The sequence below is a fragment of the Hemitrygon akajei genome, chromosome 9 (genome assembly GCF_048418815.1).
Source record: "Hemitrygon akajei chromosome 9, sHemAka1.3, whole genome shotgun sequence".
Classification (NCBI taxonomy): Eukaryota; Metazoa; Chordata; class Chondrichthyes; order Myliobatiformes; family Dasyatidae; genus Hemitrygon; species Hemitrygon akajei.
In genome coordinates, this window is record NC_133132.1 from 97,547,849 (window position 1) to 97,567,916 (window position 20,068).

The following is a 20,068-nucleotide window of genomic DNA, read 5'->3' on the forward strand; positions in this document are numbered from 1 at the left end:
GACAGGTGGGGGGAGGGGATAGGTGGAAGGGGTAAAGGACAGGATTAAAGTGGAATCTTTTCTGGTGATGGGTGACCTGTACAAGAGGGAGGGGTTGCACCTGAACTGGAGGGGAACCAATATCCTGGCTGGGAGGTTTGCTAGTGCTACTTGGGTGAGCTTAAACTAGTTTTGCAGGGGGCTGGGGACAAGAGCACCAGGTCAGTAAGTGAAGGATTGGACCAGAAGGTTGATGTCAGAGAAAGTATTGAAAGGCAAAATCGAAATAACAAGTATGATGGGTTGGATAGTTTTAAGTGTGTGTATTTTAAAGCTAGGAATGTTATGGGTAAAGGTGATGAACTTAGAGCAGGGATCAGTACATGAAACTACAATGTTGTGGCCGTTACAGAGGCTTGGTTGAGAGAAGGTCAGGAATGGGTGATTAATGTAACAGGTTTCAAAGTTTTAGAAAAGTTAGAGGAGGTGGTAAAAGTTGGGGGAGGTGAGTTGCATTACTAATCAGGGACAATATCACAGCTGCACTCAGGGGAGACATAATGGAGGGTTCAGCCACCGTCCATTTGGGTAGAACTCAGGAATAGGAAGGATGCAATCACACTGATGGGATTGTACTACAGGCCCCCCCATTAGCCACCAGGATACTGAGGAACAGGGATGTAAATAGATTAAGGAAATGTATAACAATAATTGAGTTGTTGTCATGGGGGAATTTCAACTTCCCTAATATAAACTGGGACCTCCTTAGTGCAAGGGGTTTAGATGGGGTGGAATTTAAGAATATCCAGGAGGGTCTCTTAAATCAATATGTGGACGGTCCAATGAGAGGAGGGGCCGTCCTGGACCTTATGTTGGGTGATGAGCCTGGCCAGGTGACTGACCTATCTGTGGGTGAGCAGTTAGGGAACAGTGACCACAACTCTTTAACATTCAGGTTAGCGCTAGATAAGGATAGGTAATGCCCTTGTAGAAGTGGTTTAAATTGGAGTAGGGCAAATTATAAGGGCAACAGGCAGGAACTATTCATTGGGAACACCTTTTCTCTGGCACATCCACATCAATCATATGGAGGGTGCATAAGGATCAATCACAGAGAGTCAGGAAAGGTATGTTCCTGTTAGAAGAAAGACAGGGATTCAAAGATGAAAGAATTTTGGACATCCAAACTGGTGATGAATTTAGCCAAGAAGAAAAATGCAAAGTATGTAAAGCTTCAGAAGTTAGGATCGAATGAAACACATGTGGATTATAAAGAAGCCAGAAAAGAACTCAAGAAGGGAATTAGGAAAGCCAGGAGGGGCTGTAGAAAGTCATTGGCAAGTAGGATGAAGGTAAATCCCAAGGGTTTCTATACATACATCAAGAGCAAGAAGATAGGGGGGAACATTTGTTTGGATGCAGAGAATGTGAGTGAGGTACTTAATGAGTATCTTACTTCAATATTTACCAAGGTAGAGGATATGGAGGACCAGGAGATCAGTGCTGAGTGTATAAATATGTGAGGGCTTTTAGAGGTCAAGGAGGAAGAAATGTTGGGCTTCCTTATGAGTATTAAGATGGACAAGTCCCCAGGGCCTGATGGGATTTATCCCAGATAACTGAAGGAGGTAAAAAATGAGATCGCTGGGACCTTGACTAAGGGTGAGACTCACTAGTCTACAGTTCCTGGAGTTTTTTCCTTCTTCCCTTCTTAAATAGAGGTACGACATCAGCCACTTGTCAGTCCTCGGGGTAGTGGTTGAAGGGACTTATTCTAGCTGGAGGTCTGTAACTAGTGGAGTTCTGCAGGGATCTGTGCTGAGATCTCTGCTGTTCGTGATGTATACAGGTGACCTGGATGAAAACGTAGACGAGTGGGTAAGTTTGCGGATGATATCAAGTTTGGTGAAATTGTGGATAGTGTAAAAGACTGGCAAAAAATACAGCATGGCATAGATCAATTACAGATGTGGGCAGAGAAATGGCAGATGGAGTTTAACCCAGGGAGGTGTTGCACCTTGGTAGGACAAAAGCAAGAAGACACCATAAAGGCAAGATCCTTAACAGTGTTACTGAACAGAGAGATCTTGGGAATCCAAGTTTATAACTTCTTGAATGTGGCTACACAGGTCAATAAGGTGGTTAAGAAGGTTTATGGAAGGCTTGCTTTTATTAATCATGGCAATGAATTTAAATATCAGGAGGTTTTGTTGCCACTTAATAAAACTCTGGTGAGGCCACATCTGGAGTATTGCACACAATTCTGGTCGCCCAACTATAGGAAGGATGCTGAGGCTTTGGAGAGGGCGCAGAAGAGGTTTACCAGGCTGCTGCCTGGTTTAGAGGGCATTATGCATGTGAGGCATAATCTTATAAACACGGACAGAGAGTATTTGTTTCCCAGGGTTGAAATGTCTAATACCAGAGGGCATGCATTGAAGATGAGAGGGGGCAAGTTCAAGGGGGATGTGATGGGTAAGCTCTTTTACTCAGAGAGTGGTGAACTCCTGGAATTCACTGCCTGGCATGGTGGCAGAGGCAAAAATATTGGAGGTTTTTAAGAGTCATTTAGATAGGCACATGGATGCTTGGAAGATGAAGGGATATGGACATTGTGTAGGTCAGAGGGATTAGTGTTTCTGATCTGATTTGGCACAATATAGTGGGCTGAAGGGCCTGTTCCTGTGCTGTACTGTTCTGTGTTAAACTAATAGGAGAGGGCAGTGGACCATGAAAGTAAGGGAAGGAAGAGAGGAACCAGAGGGAGGTAAGAAGAGAAGGGGAAAGAGAGGAATCAGAATGGAAAGAAAAAGAGAAAGAGGGAATTGGGAGAAATTAGAGCGAGTTAGAGAAATGAATGTTTATGCTGTCAGATTGGAGGCTATCCAGATGGAATACAAGGTGTTGCTCCTCCATCCTGAGTTTGGCCTTATCATGGTAGTAGAGGAGGCCATGGACAGGCATATGGGGATGTGAGGTTAAATTGAAATGGATGGCCACCGGGATATCCTACCTTTCGTGCGAACACAGTGGGGGTGCTGAATGAACAAGTTCCCCTCTCTATGTCGAATATCACCGATGTAGAGGCAGCTACACCAGGAGCAGCAGGTACAATAGATGGCCATGACAGACTGAAATGATGTGTCACCTCATCTGGAAGGACTGTTTGGAGCTCTGAATGGTGGTGAGGGAGGACGTATTGGGGCAGGTACAGCACTTGTCACAGTATAAGGAATATAATTAATATAAGGTGTTAGTCCTCCAACCTGAGTTTGACCTCACTCTGGTAGTAGAGGAGGCCATGGACAGACATTACATATCAATTGTAATTGGGGATAATTTACTAAAATGAATTGCGAGATTGAGAATTCTCTGCACTATGGATGCTCATTCATTGATTTCATGGAAAACTGATTGATAGATATCAAAATATTGATGGAAACAAAGGATATGGGGATGGTGCAGAAAAATGCTGAACTAGATCAGCCGTAGTCTTGAATACTGTTGCATACTTGAGGGGCCGAATGGCCTGACCCTTCTCCTTGGGGCCTTATTTCTTTATAATGAGAATTAGAGACGGATCTTCTATGATCTCAGGTCCAAGTAGGAGGCCAAAGTGCATTATACCTTATACATTTCAGGCTGAAGATCATTACAAATATCAACTTTATCCTTTGTTTTCAACTGCTCACCTCAGATTCAGATTTATTTATCACGTGCACATCGAAACATACAGTGAAACGTCTCATTTGTGGTAACATCCAACATAACCTAATGATGTGCTGGGGACAGCCCACAAGTGGCAACACACATTACTGCGCCAATATAGCAGTCCAGCTAAACAACAAAACAAAACAAACAACAGTAAAACTAGCCCCTTTTTCACCCTCCCACTCATCCCCTCAGACAGCTTCCAACCCCAGGACAGGCTGCCTCCGGGCCTTGGCCCCAGACATGGAGCCTCCAACCTTGGACGTCACCCCAGGTCTCACCAATCACTGGTTTGACCTCCAGGCCCCGACTTCCAGACTCGCACAAACTTCTGACCCCAGTGACCCAGGCTCTCGTGACTCCTACAGGCCTCTACCTTCCATGCTCAACCTTAAGGCTTCTACCTCCAGACTCGCTGTGTTCTGGACTTCCAACAACGCTTAAGATAGAGATATTTATGGAACAAAACCTCTGACATTGGTTGTTTAATTGAACACCACTATTCATAACCATGCTGGCAGCACCCCAGGACTTTAATCTGATCCATTGTTTGTGAAATAACTTGGCAATGTCTAAAGCATGATATGCCTCTTACTTAGTATGAATGTAGTCAACAAGTCAGCACATCTTAAGAATATAAGAGTTAGAATGAACAGGTTATCTTGCCCCTTAAGGAGGCCCTCCTTCGATCATCATCATATTCAATCTACTTTAGCATTCACATTTCCTTTCATTCTCTTAATATCCAGAAATCCATCAATCTCTATTTTGAACAAGTGATTACTGAATCACCAAAGCTCTTGCAGAGCAAATTCCAAAGTTTCACCAGCTCCTGAGTGGGGAGAAGGAAATCTTCTTTCAAACCTAAATGACCTAACTCTTACTGTGATCTCTGGTTCTAGACTCTCAAATAGGGAACAGAAACCAATTCCATTCCACTTCCTTTAACCATCCTATTTTGCTTTGTAAAAATTTCCTGCCAAAATTGAAAAAAATCACACTCTCCCATATTATGCTCTTTTTAACAGATCTTTGCCCACTCACTTAACCTATCTACATCCCTTTGTAGTCTTAAATCCTCCTTAAATCTTACTTTTTGTGTTGCCTGCAAATTTAACAAACACACATTTGGTGCCTTTATCTGGGTAATTTCAGATTCAGATTCAGTTTATTGTCATTTAGAAACCACAAATGCAATGCAGTTAAAAAATGAGACAACGTTCCTCCAGAATGATATCACAAAAGCATATGACAAAACAGACTACACTAGAACATCCACATAACGTTTGGCAATCCCCAATCCAGAGTCCGGAGAGGCTGCTGCGTATTAATATCGCGCTACCATCTTAGCGCATTCCCCGGAAAGGAGCTCCAAAACCACCAGACAAAACAAGACCAAAAACTAAAGCTACAAGACCTGCACAAAACCACATAGTTACAACAGTGCAAACAATAGCATAATTGATTAAAAAAAACAGACCATGGGCACAGTAAAAATAGTCCAAAGATGTTAAAGGACTATAAGTTCAAAAGAAATCACCACACAGTTTCCACAAGTCCCCAGGGTCCCGACAGACTCGTCATCCCACGCCGGCGGCAGAAGGGAATACCCCCGCTATGGACTTCCACGGCGCCACCTGACTCAGCCTCGCAGACGCAGCACACAATGAAAGCTCCGTCGAAACCGGCCTCACAGACGCAGTACACACCGAAAGCGACCTGACCGCAGCAGACTCCGAGTCCGTCGAACCTCCGACCATCCACTCCGGCACAGCTTCTCCGAGCACCATTTACAATTTACAATTTGTGTAAATTGTAAAAAGTTAAGTTCTCAGCACCAATTCCTGTTGTACACCACTCAATGCATCCTGTCAACCAGTGAAAGACCCGTTTATGCTCCCCTTCTGTTGTTGTTGTTAGCCTGTCAATCTTCCAGCCCTGACAACAGGTTATATCCAACCCAGTCAACTTTGATCTTGCACAGTGACCTTTGATGTGGCCCCAAAATCAATGGAGGCTGGAGACCCAGGGGCAGCCTGTCTGTGTGAGTAGGGAAGAGGAAAGGAGCTTGTTCCACTGAACATGGTGAATATGACATGTTGGTGCCAGAATGGTCAAGTTCAAGTTTATTGTCATTCAACTGTACACATATAAACCACCAAACAACACTCCTCCAGCCCAAGGTGCAGGGCACAGTACACCTAACTCACACACAATACATAAGAGCATAAGAAATAGGAGCAGGAGTAGGCCATCCGGCCCATCGAGCCTGCCCCACCATTCAATAAGATCATTGTTGATCTGTCCGTAAACTCAGCTCCATCTACCTGCCTTCTCCCCATAACCCTCAATTCCCTTACTATGTAAAAATCTATCTAACTGTATCTTAAATATATTTAGTGAAGAAGCCTCAACTGCTTCCCTGGGCAGAGAATTCCACAGATTCATCACTCTCTGGGAAAAACAGTTTCTCCTCATCTCCATCCTAAATCTTCTCTCCTGAATCTCGAGGCAATGTCCCCTAGTTCTAGTCTCACCTACCAATGGAGACAACTTACCTACTTCTATCTTACCTATCCTTTTCAAAATTTTGTATGTTTCTATCAGATCCCCTCTCAGTCTTCTGAAATCCAGGAAGTATGGTCCTACGCAACTCAATCTCTCCTCATAAGTTAACCCTTCATCTCTGGAATCAACTTGGTGAACCTCCTCTGCACCTCCTCCAAAGCCAGTATATCCTTCCTCAAGTAAGGAGACCAGAACTGCACACAGTACTCCAGGTGCGGCCTCACCAGTACCCTGTATAGTTGCAGCATGACCTCCCTGCTCTTCAATTCAATCCCTCTAGCAATGAAGGCCAACATTCCATTTGCCTTCTTAATAACCTGTTGCAACTGCAAGCCAACTTTTTGTATTCATGAACAAGCACTCCCAAGTCCCTCTGCACAACAGCATGCTGCAACACATACTGTAAAGTAATAATACCACAAATAAAAAGGCACATTTACAACACAAGTTAAAAAGTGAACAGTATAACACGACTGGCGCTTCATACTTGCTGAGAGCTGGGTCGTGGCTGGTTGTCTCATCTTCTCTTTATTAAACTACGTTGACTTTGGCTGAGGATATTTTTATACCTATTTCTAATATTTCGCAATGATAAATTGTAATTAAAACATTTCAAAGCTCCCCTCTGTGAAAATGCCTAAGTTCTTGTATCTTTCCTATTCCATAGCTCTATATAAGTGATAAGTAGAATTAACCTTTGGATTCCCTTGATTATTCTTCCTCCCGCATTCTGCACTTTAGATAAAGCAGCACTGAAGTCAAGACATAGATAGAGTAAATCAGTTGTACAGCACAGAAACCATCCATTCACCCCACATTGTAAAAGGACACCATCATGTCTATCTTTACTAATCCCACTTGCCCGCATTGCTTCCATGTCCTTCCATGCACTGCTTTTTCAAGTTCAAGTTTATTGTCATTCAACCATGCACATGTATAAAACTAATTGAAACATCGTTCCTCTGGGTCCAAGGTGCAAAACGCAGCACACATGGTTACAATAAAGCACAATCCAGTCACAAGATAATATTAGCACAAGTCCCTGAGTGGTATGGCCCGATAATGCATGGGAAGTTGTCCTGGAGCCATGAATAAACACACAGCAGTTCCTCATCTCACGCTGGGTCAGTTGCAGACAAAGGTAATCCAGTTTCTTTTCCAGGGAGCGAACACGGAAGAGCAGCATTGACAGTATAGCTGATCTGCAGTGGTTTTAACTTAATGCGGATTCCAGTGCAGTCTCTCATACCACTTCTGGCACCTTCTCTGCTGGGTGGGTGTAACAGGCCTGATCCTTGCAATAACCCAAGGCTACGCAGCTTCTTAAATGTCATTGTTCTCGCCTCTACCACCTCCTCTGACAGTTCATTCCAGATGGGAAATGTGAAAAGTGTATCCTTCAAACGCATAAATCTCCTTGATCTCACTTAAACCTAGGCCCTCGCATGGGAACCAAACTCTGGCTATCGATGCATCTCACAATTTGTAAGCATTTATCATGTCAACCCTCAACCTCTTTTGCTTCAGGGAAAACAACACCAGCCTATCCAATTTCGCATATCACTCCAATCCAGGCGCAACCTGGTGAATCCGTTTTGCACCCTCTCTAGCTGAATCACATCATTGCTATACTGTGACAACACCTTACCATGGAGTATAAAGCATATCCTCCAGTTGCAGTGCAAACTTGTGAGCATTTAATAAGTAAAGTAAAATTTATTACTAAAATAAATATCCGTTACCACATACTACCTTTAGATAAATTTTCTTGCAAGATTTTCAGGAAAATAAAGAAATACAGTAGAATTTATGAAAAAATGCTCTATGTAAGCAAAGACTGACTAGCAACCAAGGTGCAAAAGAAGAGAACTTGTGCAAACAAAAAAATAATACCAAGATCATTAATCATAAAGAGTCCTTGAAAGTGAGTCTGTAGATTGTGGAATCAGTTCAGAGTTGAGGTGAGTGAAGTTATCTTTGGCTGTTTCAGGAGCCTGTTGTTTATAGGGTAATAACTGTTCCTGAACTTGGTGGAGTCCTCAGGCTTCTGCACTTCCTGCCCAATGGTAGTAGCAAAAGCATGGGCTGAATGGTAGGATCTTTGATGATGGATACTGCTTTCTTGCGGCAGTGCTCCTTGTAAGTGTACTCCATGGTGGAGAGGGCTTTGTCTGTGATGGACTGGGCTGTATCCAGCACTCTCTGTAAACTTTTTCATTCCTGCCATTGGGATGTTGCGTTAAATACACAAAAGCGCAGAAATGTAAACTCCTGACAGCTGAGTGAGTGATCCATTTCCATTCAGTACTGAGTCACTGCAAAACCAATATCACACAACATCAAATGCACACAAAATGCTGGAGGGTCTCGGGCTGAGACCCTTCATCAGGACTGGAGAGGAAGGGGAAGAATGAGGAGTACAAGCTGGAATGTGACAGCCAAGCCGAGCAGGTGGGGAAGGTGGATGAAGTAAGAAGTTGGGAGGTGTTTGGTGGAAAAGATAAAGAGCTGGAGAAGAAGGAATCTGATAGGAGAGAAAGGGAAGCAGGAGGGGCACCGGGGGAAGGGCTGATAGGCAGGTGAGAAGAGGAGAGGTAAGAGGGGGCCAGAGTGGGGAATTGAAGAAGGGTAGGGGGAAAATTACTGGAATTTGAAGAAATCAATGTTCATTACTTCCAACAAAGCAAAACCTAGCATCATATATTTATCCTCTGTCTACATTATCATGTATTGCTTGAACTGCTGCTGTTAAGTTAACAAATTTCACAACACATGCCTGATTCTGATACTAAATGTCACTGATGCTTCACTCCCAGATGAGCACAATGCTTTTAAACTACATCTATGTGAATCCCTGCAGCATCCGGTGACTGTGATCTCTGTCTCGGAGGCCAACATCAGAACATCTTTCAAGAGGGTGAACCCTCACAGACCTCAGGCCCTGAAAGTGTACCTGTTAGGGCTCTGAAAACCTGTGCCAACCAAATGGTGGGAGTGTTCAAGGACATCGTCAATCTCTCACTGCTGCAGTCTTAGGTTCCCACCTGCCTCAAAAGGATGACAATCATTTCAGTGCACAAGAGCAGGGTAAGCTGTCTCCGTGACTACTGCCCAGTGCCACTCACATCTGCTGTGATGAGGTGCTTTCAGAGATTGGTCACAGTCAACTCCTGCCTAAGCAAGGCCCTGGACCCACTGCAATTTGCCTATCACCACAATAGGTCGACAGCGGATACAATCTCATTGGCTCTCCACTTATGTCAGGCTACTGTTTATTGACTACAGCTCAGCATTAATACAATCACACCCTCATTTCTAATCAAAAACCTCCAAAACCTGGGCCTCTGTACCTCCCTCTGCAACTGCATCCTTGACTTCCTCACTTGAAGACTACAGTTTATGCATTTCAGAAATCATATCTCCTCCTCGCTGACAATCAGCACTGGCAACACTTCAAGGATGTGTACTTAGCCCACTGCTCTACTCTCCCTACACTCACAACTATGTGGCTGGACACAGTTCAAACACCATCTACAAATTTGCCGATGACACAACTATTGCTGGCAGAGTTTCAGACGGTGACGAGAAGGCATACAGGAACAAGACAGATCAGCTGGTTAAGAGGTGCTGCAGCAACAACCTTGCACTCAGAGCCAGCGAAACCAAGGAGTTGATTGTGGACTTCAGGAAGGGTAAGTCGAGGGAACACACACCAGTCCTCTTCGAGGGATAGGAAGTGAAAAGGGCAAACAGTGTCAAGTTCATGGGTGTCAACGTCTCTTGAGGATCTGAATGGACAATGAATTCATAAACACTCCCTCAGTACTTTTCCCCTCTCTTTTTGCATTACTTAATTTATTTTTTAATATATACTTCTTTAAGTAATTTACAGTTTTTATTACTATGTATTGCAATGTGCTGCTGTTGCAAAACAACAAATTTCATGACGTATGCCAGTGATATTAAACCTGATTCTGATGCTGTCAGGTTGAGGTTACCCAGACAGGATATGTGGTGTTGCACCTCCACCCTCATCGTGGCAGTAGAGGTAGGAATGGAATTAAAATGGTCAGCCACTGGGAAGTCCTCCTTTTTGTGATAGAGCGAAGGTGGTCGACAGATTCGTTGTTTCTCAAAGTGCTCGGTGCCAGTGCTGATGCTTGCTTTTTTTTTGCCGGTGTGGGTTGGGGGAATCGTTGCTCGCTGCCGCTTATGCACGGGAGGGAGGGGAACTTTGGGGTTCTTAGGTTTAACTGTCGATCATTCTTTCAGGCACTTCTCTGTATTTGTGGATGTTTGCGAAGAAAAAGCATTTCAGGATGTATATTGTATACATTTCTCTGACATTAAATTGGACCCTTGCATCTTAGGCCCTTTCATTGCATTCCCCCTTTATTTTCTGAAATATATTTTATTCGCACCTTGTTTTCTGCCAAATTACAGTACCTTTTACTTAACCTGTTTAAGATAGTATTTTAGCTAGTTGTGTTTGTTCTTTCTATCTGTGACCTTTACCTGTAATATTCTTTGTCTTACTTTGCTCCTAAAGCTGAAGCAGTTTGCATAGTGGTTATTGATTCTCCAGATGCCTTACTCTCCAGAACAAGGTCATACAGTGTTTCCTTCCCCAACCAGTTTGATTTAGAAAATTACCCAGTATCACACCAGATAATCAGTCTCCTGCAGCAATAACTCAAGCACTTCTGGTTTGTTAGCCAATTCCAATCTTAACATTTTAAACTGAGCAACACACACAAAATGCTGGGACTCAGCAGATCAGGCAGCATCTATGGAGAAGAATAAACAGTCGACGTTTCAGACTGAGTCCCTTCATCGGGACTCAAGCTACTGATCTGAGAATCTGAGTTGTTGATACAGGAGACCAGTTATCTGGTGTGATCATCAGACAGGAGTTACAGATATCTTAGAGTAGACAGCCAGTATCTTTGTCCAGAGCTGAAATGTCTATACCAGAGGGTGTGCATTTGAGGTAAGAGGGAAGTACGTTAAAAGGAGATGTGTGGAGCAAATTTTTTTCCCCCTTGGTACTTGTGGGTGCCTGAGGAAGTGGCAGAGGCGAGTACGATAGGAGCAATCAAGAATGCACTGCCTGTGCTGGTGGTAGAGGTAGATGCATTAGGGACTTGCAGGAGATGTTTAGGTAGGCACATGAAGGTGAGGAAAATGGAGGAATGTGGACATACTGTAGGCAGAGGGATTAGTTTAGTTAGCCATTTGATTACTAATTTAATTGGTTTAACACAAGATTGTGGGTCGAAGGGCCTGTTCACATGCTGTGTTGTGCTGCACTGTTGTCTCTGAGCTGTACTGTTCTATATTCTGAAAGGATAATGCATTCATATCCATCATGTTCAGCACTTATCCCACACTTCCTCACCATCTCTATAAATCTCAAGATGAGGCAAAATCTGAGGACACCCTCAGAAGCTAGCACCCAAGTGTGATCCACGTTGAACTTTTTAGGGTGGAGTTTCAGAACACAGAACACTATGTTGTGCCAACCCTTTAACCTACCCCACGATCAACCTAACCCACATATTGCTCCAGTTTTCTATCACCCATGTGCTGATCTTAGAATCTCTTAAATGTCCCTACTGGATCTGCCTCGACCACCACCACATTCCACACACCCACCATTCTCACCTACCTTTGACATACCCCGCCACACTTAAAATTGAGGTTCAAAGTTCAAAGTAAAATTTATTATCAGAATACATACTTGCCACCACAGACAACCCTGAGATTCTTTTTCTGTGGGCATACTTAGCAAATCTATAACTGTAAACAGGATCAGTGAACAACAAACTGTGTAAATGCAAATATCAATAAATAGCAATAAATAACCAGCATGAAATAACAAGATAGATATAAGAGTCCTTAATGAGTATAGTTCTCCCCTTTTGTTCAAGAGCCTGATGGTTGAGGGGTAGTAACCAGTTTTGAAGCTGGTGGTGCGAGTCCTGATATGTGAGTGGTGATATGCCCTCTCACATTAGCCATTTCCACCTTCAGAAGAAGTCACTGTTTGTCCACTCTTTCTATGCCTTATATCATCTTGTACACCTTTATCAAGTCACCTCTTATCCTCCCTCACTCCAAAGAGAAAAGCTCCATCTCTCTCAACCTATCTTCATAAGACATGCTCTCTAGTCCAGGCAGCACCCCAGCAAGTCTCCTCTGCACCCTCTCTAAAGCTTCCACATCCTTCCTATAATGAGGCAACCAGAACTGAACTCAACATTCAACTTGCTTGACAACTTTAAAAGATCTATGGACACGAGCCCCAAGATCCCTCTGACGCTCTGCACTGTTTAGAATCTTGCCATTTACCCTGTATTCTGCCCTCAGGTTCGACCTTCCGAAGTGAATCACTTCACACTTTTTCGGACTGGACACCATTTGCCAATTCTCAGCCCAGATCTGCACCTTGCCAATGTCCTGTTGAAACCTATGATGTGGATGAAATTCCAGAAGTTATGACCAATTGCTGTGTAAATTTGTTGGTAAAACATTGCAATCATAGATGAATATTTATCCAACAGTAGACTGAAAATTAAAACATTCTTTGTATTGAGAGAGCAGAAGTTTCTGGAAATTTGATCAGGACTCTATTTCTCAATCAATATGCCAAAGGTCCAAAAGGTTTATTAAAACAAGTTGGTTTGATTGTGGTTAATGAACTACAAGTTGGATGTGACCCAGTAGCAGCAATAACCAGGTTTGAATCATGAAAAGATAAGGATGTGAGATTCAACTGAAGATAAAGATTAAAGATTAGTTTTATTTGTCACATGCATATCAAAACAGAGTGAAATCAAATCACAATATTTGATCTGGGAGCAGCTCACGAGTGTCAACAGGCTTCCAGTACCAACAGGGCATGCCCACACATACTAACCATAACTATAAACAGGCTTCCAGTACCAACAGGGCATGCCCACACATACTAACCATAACTATAAACAGGCTTCCAGTACCAACAGGGCATGCCCACACATACTAACCATAACTATAAACAGGCTTCCAGTACCAACAGGGCATGCCCACACATACTAACCATAACTATAAACAGGCTTCCAGTACCAACAGGGCATGCCCACACATACTAACCATAACTATAAACAGGCTTCCAGTACCAACAGGGCATGCCCACACATACTAACCATAACTATAAACAGGCTTCCAGTACCAACAGGGCATGCCCACACATACTAACCATAACTATAAACAGGCTTCCAGTACCAACAGGGCATGCCCACACATACTAACCATAACTATAAACAGGCTTCCAGTACCAACAGGGCATGCCCACACATACTAACCACAACTATAAACAGGCTTCCAGTACCAACAGGGCATGCCCACACATACTAACCATAACTATAAACAGGCTTCCAGTACCAACAGGGCATGCCCACACATACTAACCATAACTATAAACAGGCTTCCAGTACCAACAGGGCATGCCCACACATACTAACCATAACTATAAACAGGCTTCCAGTACCAACAGGGCATGCCCACACATACTAACCATAACTATAAACAGGCTTCCAGTACCAACAGGGCATGCCCACACATACTAACCATAACTATAAACAGGCTTCCAGTACCAACAGGGCATGCCCACACATACTAACCCTAAACATACATCTTTGGAATGTGGGAGGAAACCAGAGCATCCAGTGGAAACCCTCACAGTCACAAGGAGAACATACAAACTTCTTACAGACAGACAGTGATGGGGATCGAATCCTGATCGATGATTGCTGTAAAGAGACTGCGTTAACTGGCAGGCTATCGTGCCACAGTACTAGAAAAATTAATAAATTATATTAGGTGTAAAAGCGCAGATTACATGGAAGGGAAACAATCACTGATCAGCAAAGTTAAACATTTAAACAGGGAATCAAAAGTTCAGAATAAGTTTGAAAGTTGAGCACTAAGGGCCTAATGAACATAAAGGTTACAGTGTTGACAACAGATATTGTGCGTCAATGGTGTAAGACTGAAGGAACAGGACACTGATTGGCTCCTCTCGTCTTTCACCATTGACTGTAATTATGTCTAATTTGTAACCTGGCACCAAAACCCTTTTCCCTATAGCTCTTAATATCTTTAGTAAACAGAAATAATCCGGAATCAAGTTTAACATGGCAGTAGTTCCTGTTGGTGGAAGGAGGGGTTCCACATTTACAGAACACTACAGCACAGGAACAGGCTCTTCAGCCCATCAAGTCTGTGCTGGCCTGGTTTTCTGCCTAGTCCCATCAGCCATGATCTCAAAATGGCGTTGCAGGCTCGAAGGGCCGAATGGTCTACTTCTGCACCTATTGTCTATTGTCTACCTGCACCTGGACTACAGCTCTCCAATCTTTCATCTGTCTACCTATCCAAACTTCTCTTAAACTTTGCAGTTAATAACATGAAAAAATGTAACAGAAGTTTGAAAGGAAATAAAAGCTGGGAAATGCCCTAGAACTAAAAGTCTACATCCCACCATTTTAAAAGAGGTGCCTGTAGACATAATTAAATCATTAATTTACAGTCGTTCAGAATTTGATAATGTTCTATATTGTTTGTGTTTTGGAAGGTGTACACATACGAACTGTTCAAGAATGAATAGCAAAGATCCCCTGGCCAGGAACACTGCATCTATATGGTGAAGGACATGGCAACGGGATGCTGCATAATTCACAAATGATTTGCCACACTCACTATGGTTTTCTGAGAGGAAACTCGCAGTCATAAAGTGCTACAACAGAAAAACAGGCCCTTCAGCCCATCTAGTCCACACCAATCTGTTACACTGCCTCTTCCCATCAACCTGCACCAGGCCCACAGCCCTCCATGCCCCTCTCATCCATGTACCTATCCAAACTTCTCTTAAATGTCTCAATCAAACCTGCATCCACCACTTCAACTGGCAGCTCGTTCCACACTCTCACTACCCTCTGAGTGAAGTTTCCCCACAGGTTTCCTTTAAATGTCACCTTTCACCCTTAACCTACCGTATGACTTCTAGTTCCAGTCTCTCCCAGTCTCAGTGGAAAACCCTGCTTGCATTTAATCTATCTATACCCCTCATAGTTCTGCCTACCTCTATGAAATCTCCTCTTATTCCCCCACCCGCCCCCCAGCTGCTGTATACCTGGAGTAGTGCATGGCCTGGTGGCCAGCAATGTGGAAGTAGAAGTCAGTGGTATGCTTCATCTCGTTAGTACACCCACTTTCTTCAATGTAATGTCCGACTGGGTGATAGTAAACATCATCCACCAAGTTGCTCTCGTCGTACTCACAGCACCGATCGTGATGCGGCCCACTTCCTACGATGGATAAAAGGAGATTAGTGGCTTCTCAGTAAGCAGTCACTTTTCAGATGAGGCAACCTCTATAAGCCCGTAAGTAACACATAGGAACAGAATTAGGCCATTTGGCCCATTGAGACTGCTCTGCATTCCAACATGGCCTACACACTTAGCTCTTGATTGGGGAAAAAAAGTGTGGACATTCACCCTATCAATGTCTCTCATGATTTTATACACCTCTAAAAGATCAGCTCACAGTGTCCTCCACTCCAAGAAGTAATGCCCTAGTTGTCTAACCTCTTCCTATAACTCTGTTCCTCAAGTCCTGGTAACATTCTTGCAGTTTTTTCTCTACTCTTTCTAGTTTAACAGCAAAGCAACCAAACTGAACACAGCTAAGTGTAACCTCACCAGCGTCCTGTACAACCACCATGATCTCTCAGTTTTTATACTCTAAGTCCTGACCGTTGAGGGCCAGCATGCCACAAGCCTTATTTACCACCCTGTCTACTAGTGACACCACTTTCAGGGTACCATGTACGTGGCTCCACGATCTCTGTGTTCTACAACACACTTCTGGGCCCAGCTCTTCACTGTGAAATTATTATCTTGATATGACTTTCCAAAATGCAATGCCTCAACACTAACTGAATCAAACTGCATTTGCCACTTCCTTGGCTGATCAATATCCCCCTGAATTTTTATAACTATCTTTGCTGTCTGCTATACCAACTATTTTAGTATGACATGCAGATTTACTAACCATGCCTTGTACACTCTCATCCAAATGATAGAACAGTACTGCACAGGACTGGTTCTTGGGCCCATGATGTTGCACTGACCCTTTAATCTACTCCGAGATCAATCTAACCCTTCCCTCCCACATAGCCCTCCATTTTGTAGGAAGGTCTAGAGGAGATGTCAATGTCAAAGCTGGGTTATTTTACACACAGAGAGTGGTAGATGTACGGAATGTGTTGACTCTTAAGATAGGCAAAAGGATGATGGAAAATGAAGTCAATGTGAAAGGGGTTAGACCTGGAGTCCACAGACGCCTCGGTTAATGGTAGGGGTCCATGGCACAAAAAATGGTTGGGAACCCCCGTGTTAGATTGATCTTGGAGTAGGTTAAAGGGTTGGCACTACATCATGGGCTGGAGGGGCTGTACTGTGTGGTACTGCTGCCATCAGGGAGGTGGTACAGGAGCCATAGGTCCCACACCACCAGCTTCAGGAACAGTGAACCCTTCGACCATCAGGCTCCTGAACCAGCCTGGATAACTCCACACACCTAAACTCTGAACTGATCCCATAACTTTAAAACTTGTGTTCTCAGTGTCGTTTGTCTTCTTTTGCATATTTGTTTGCTGGCAATCTTTGCGTGTAGTTTTTTATTGGTCCTATTGTGTTTCTTGTTTTACTGTGAATGAATGTCTGCACAAAAATTAAACTCAATATTGTACATGCTGACATAAACAGTACATTATTCGTTAATAAATCTATTTAGTTCTGTAATATGTTCTAATTCAACTGAATTCCTTGTGATCTTCTACATCCAGCAGAACAGAGATAAGGAGGAATTTCTTTAGCCAGAATCTGTGACATTCACTGCCACAGACGTCGTGAAGGCCAAGCCATTGGGTATATTTAATGCAGAGGTTCTTGATTAGTCAGGGCATCAAAAGTTACAGGGAGGAGGAAAGAGAATGGGGCTGAGAAGGAAAATAAATTAGCCACGATCAAATGGCAGAGCAGACTCAATGGCTGAATGATCAAATTCTGCTCCTGCAGTTTGTCTTAAGAGTGATAATGGCTCTACAGCTGAGCAAACTGTAGAGAGGACGATATCTTGTGTCCATTGTTTTTCTTTATTTCAAATGATTCTATTTTTGGTTCATGTTAGCCAATATTATTTACCATTACTGTCCTAATATATACTATCATCAGCACTGGCCCTTCTCCTTTTCCATTCAGCCTGTACAGAACAAGTTCCTGCAGCCCCCCTTGTCAATATCAATGTAAACTAATCTTTGGTCCTGTGCTGCCAGTTGTTGCCTGCAGCCACTGCGCTCCTGGACCGGTTTCACTCACTCAGCGCCCAGCTGGCTCCAGTGGCAGTGGGAACCCGGCAGCTCACGTTCTCACTGCTGTTTTGTTTACTCCTTCTTGCTATTTGCACCATTTGTCTATTGGCTGTTTGCGTGTGTGTGTTTTGATTGTGTTCCTTTCTTTTTTTTGCCTGCAGGGAAACGAACCTCAAGGCCGTATATGGTATACATACTTTGATAATACATTTGAGCTTTGAACTTTACTAGCACTGGCTAGCCATCTTTACACCAAGTACCCCAACTAGTTCGTTCCCAGGCTGGGTTACCCCTCATGGCTATTTGATCAAAACTAGTCTTATTTATGCTATCAGTTCACCTATCGTTACAAATTCTGGTGAGTTCAAATTATCAGGTGACTTTCACTATCTTTTCTGTACTTTGACCATAGTTTCTGCTGTTTCTTTGTCCACCCTGGCTCACTCTGCTCATCTTAATTCATACTGTTACCCTGTGGCATCTTTTAGGGATACAGACCCTCTCAGCACAACGAGACCATGATGCCCAATTGCACCCCTGCGACTGATTAACCTTCTAACCCAAACGTTGTTGTAGGAGGAGCCTGGAGCATCCAGAGGAATCCGACACGGTCTCGGGGAGGACATACAAACTCCTTACAGATAATCAGTAATACTGGCAATCAGTATTAGCTGCAGGTTTCTGTATTTCCCCTGCCAAGCTCGGTGTGACAATGTTCTCAGTGTCAATTATCAGCAGGGTCAATGGAGAGTCAATATGCAGTCCATTGCCATCATTAATCAGTGACTCGTGCACTGTCCATTCCCAGTGCCCAAGACCAGTCCCTGCTCAGTGGCAGTCTATGCCAGAGCTTAATGCCAAGTGCCCAGTGACAAGCATCTAGCAACAGATTATGTCCAGTCACTGTGGCCAGTGCCAATCTGTAAGCTGCAAAATTGGCCAGTGTCCACCTACGCCCAGAGGCAGAGTCCCATAAAGGTGCCTCCAGCCAATCAACACCCAGTGACTGCACCCTGTTGAAGTAAGTGCAGTAATGGTTTGATCCAATGCCCAGTGTCAGCCAATGGCTTGTGACAGCTAGCTGGTAGCAATCAATGAGCAGTGATCATCTATGCCCAGTGATTGAGTGCCACAATAGTTCATTATATGCCCAGATCGAGCTGGTGCATGGCAATATTACCCTGAGTCCAGAGGCCGTCACTGCTGTGTCAGTTTCCACTAAGGATGATTCAGAGGCAGTCAGTCAGAGCACGATGACAGTCAATACCTCATGACTGTGTTCAGTGAGTCACTATCCAGCGTGAATGCGGAGACAGTCAATGAGTCTCTAAGCTCCCCGATAGTCTGCCCCCTGCGACAGTGCCCATGGAGCCGATGCCAGTGAAGGTTAGTACCCAGTACCCACCAACAATACCCACAGTTGCCATCGCCCAGTGACAGACAACACTCGCGTCCAATCAGCACCCGGCGCCCCGGAAGTCAGTGGTCAGTCCCGAGTCCCTCACCTTCCCAGATGAACTGGCCGCGGATCCGCTTGCCAAATTTGAACCAGAACCTGTCGGCGCAGCGCTCCTGCAGCATCACCTCGCCGAGCCAGAAGGAGGGCTCGTTCACCGCGCTGCTCGCCGGCTGCATCGGCACCGCTCGCTGCGGGTCCCAGTGGCCCAGCTCCGGCCTCGACCCGCACACGAACAGCTGGGCATCGTGGTCGGCCAGCGTCACCACCACCCCGAACCGCAGGAGCATGGCGAGTTCGGTCACTCCAGCTCCGCCCTCCTCCCCCACTCACTGAACTCGGTCCACGGCCAATGAGCTGTGAGGGAAGCTCGGCCGCGCACCCAAAATAACCGGAGACACGGGAAGATCATATTTCATCAATGTTCGGGCAAAGACGACGGCATCCCCCTTCCAACTGTTCTGTATGACTCTCATCTACAGACCGGTGTGCCCTGCCCCGCAAGTGCCGTTGGGACTCGGCTGGTCAGGCAGCATCTGCGGTCGGGAGTAAACAGTTGACGTTTCGAGCCGAGACCTATATAACCGGGACTCGGGTTATTGCTTTGAGAATCTGTATCCGGTACTCCCGCTGCGGCCTCCTCATCGGTGAGACTAGACAAGGTCATTTGATTCCAAACTGTAGCTGTGATAGCACTGCCACTCCCCACCACTACCCCTTCCCACATCTGAACCCTGAAACATCCAGCTCCCATTGCTGCCCATGTGACAGGCAAGTCTCTGTATTGGCAACTTCGTAGTCCCACGTACTGACCCATGCTCTAAGTTCATCACCCTTCCCGATACTTTCTTGTATTAGACACACTTTAACTCATCCCACGGACTGGGATGTTTCGTGGATAATTTCTATTGTGTATTTTCCGGTGGAAATTTTAAATACAA

General features: G+C 44.3%; 1 protein-coding gene across 3 annotated transcripts in view; it reads right to left on the minus strand.

The window, feature by feature from the left end:
* The window catches only part of epm2a (EPM2A glucan phosphatase, laforin), a 65,354-nt gene extending 45,500 nt beyond the window's left edge, over positions 1 to 19,854 (minus strand). For 2 of the 3 annotated variants that reach the window (XM_073056588.1, XM_073056587.1), the window contains exons 1-2: positions 19,177 to 19,854; positions 15,431 to 15,605 (exon numbers count right to left, since the gene is read on the minus strand). In XM_073056588.1, coding sequence (XP_072912689.1) covers positions 15,431 to 15,605; positions 19,177 to 19,417 — 416 coding nt within the window. In that variant the 5' untranslated portion in view covers positions 19,418 to 19,854. Of the gene's footprint in view, positions 1 to 15,430; positions 15,606 to 18,851; positions 19,082 to 19,176 lie in introns of those variants that run through there. The other variant, XM_073056589.1, reaches the window with a different exon arrangement.
* Positions 19,855 to 20,068: the final 214 nt, after the last annotated feature.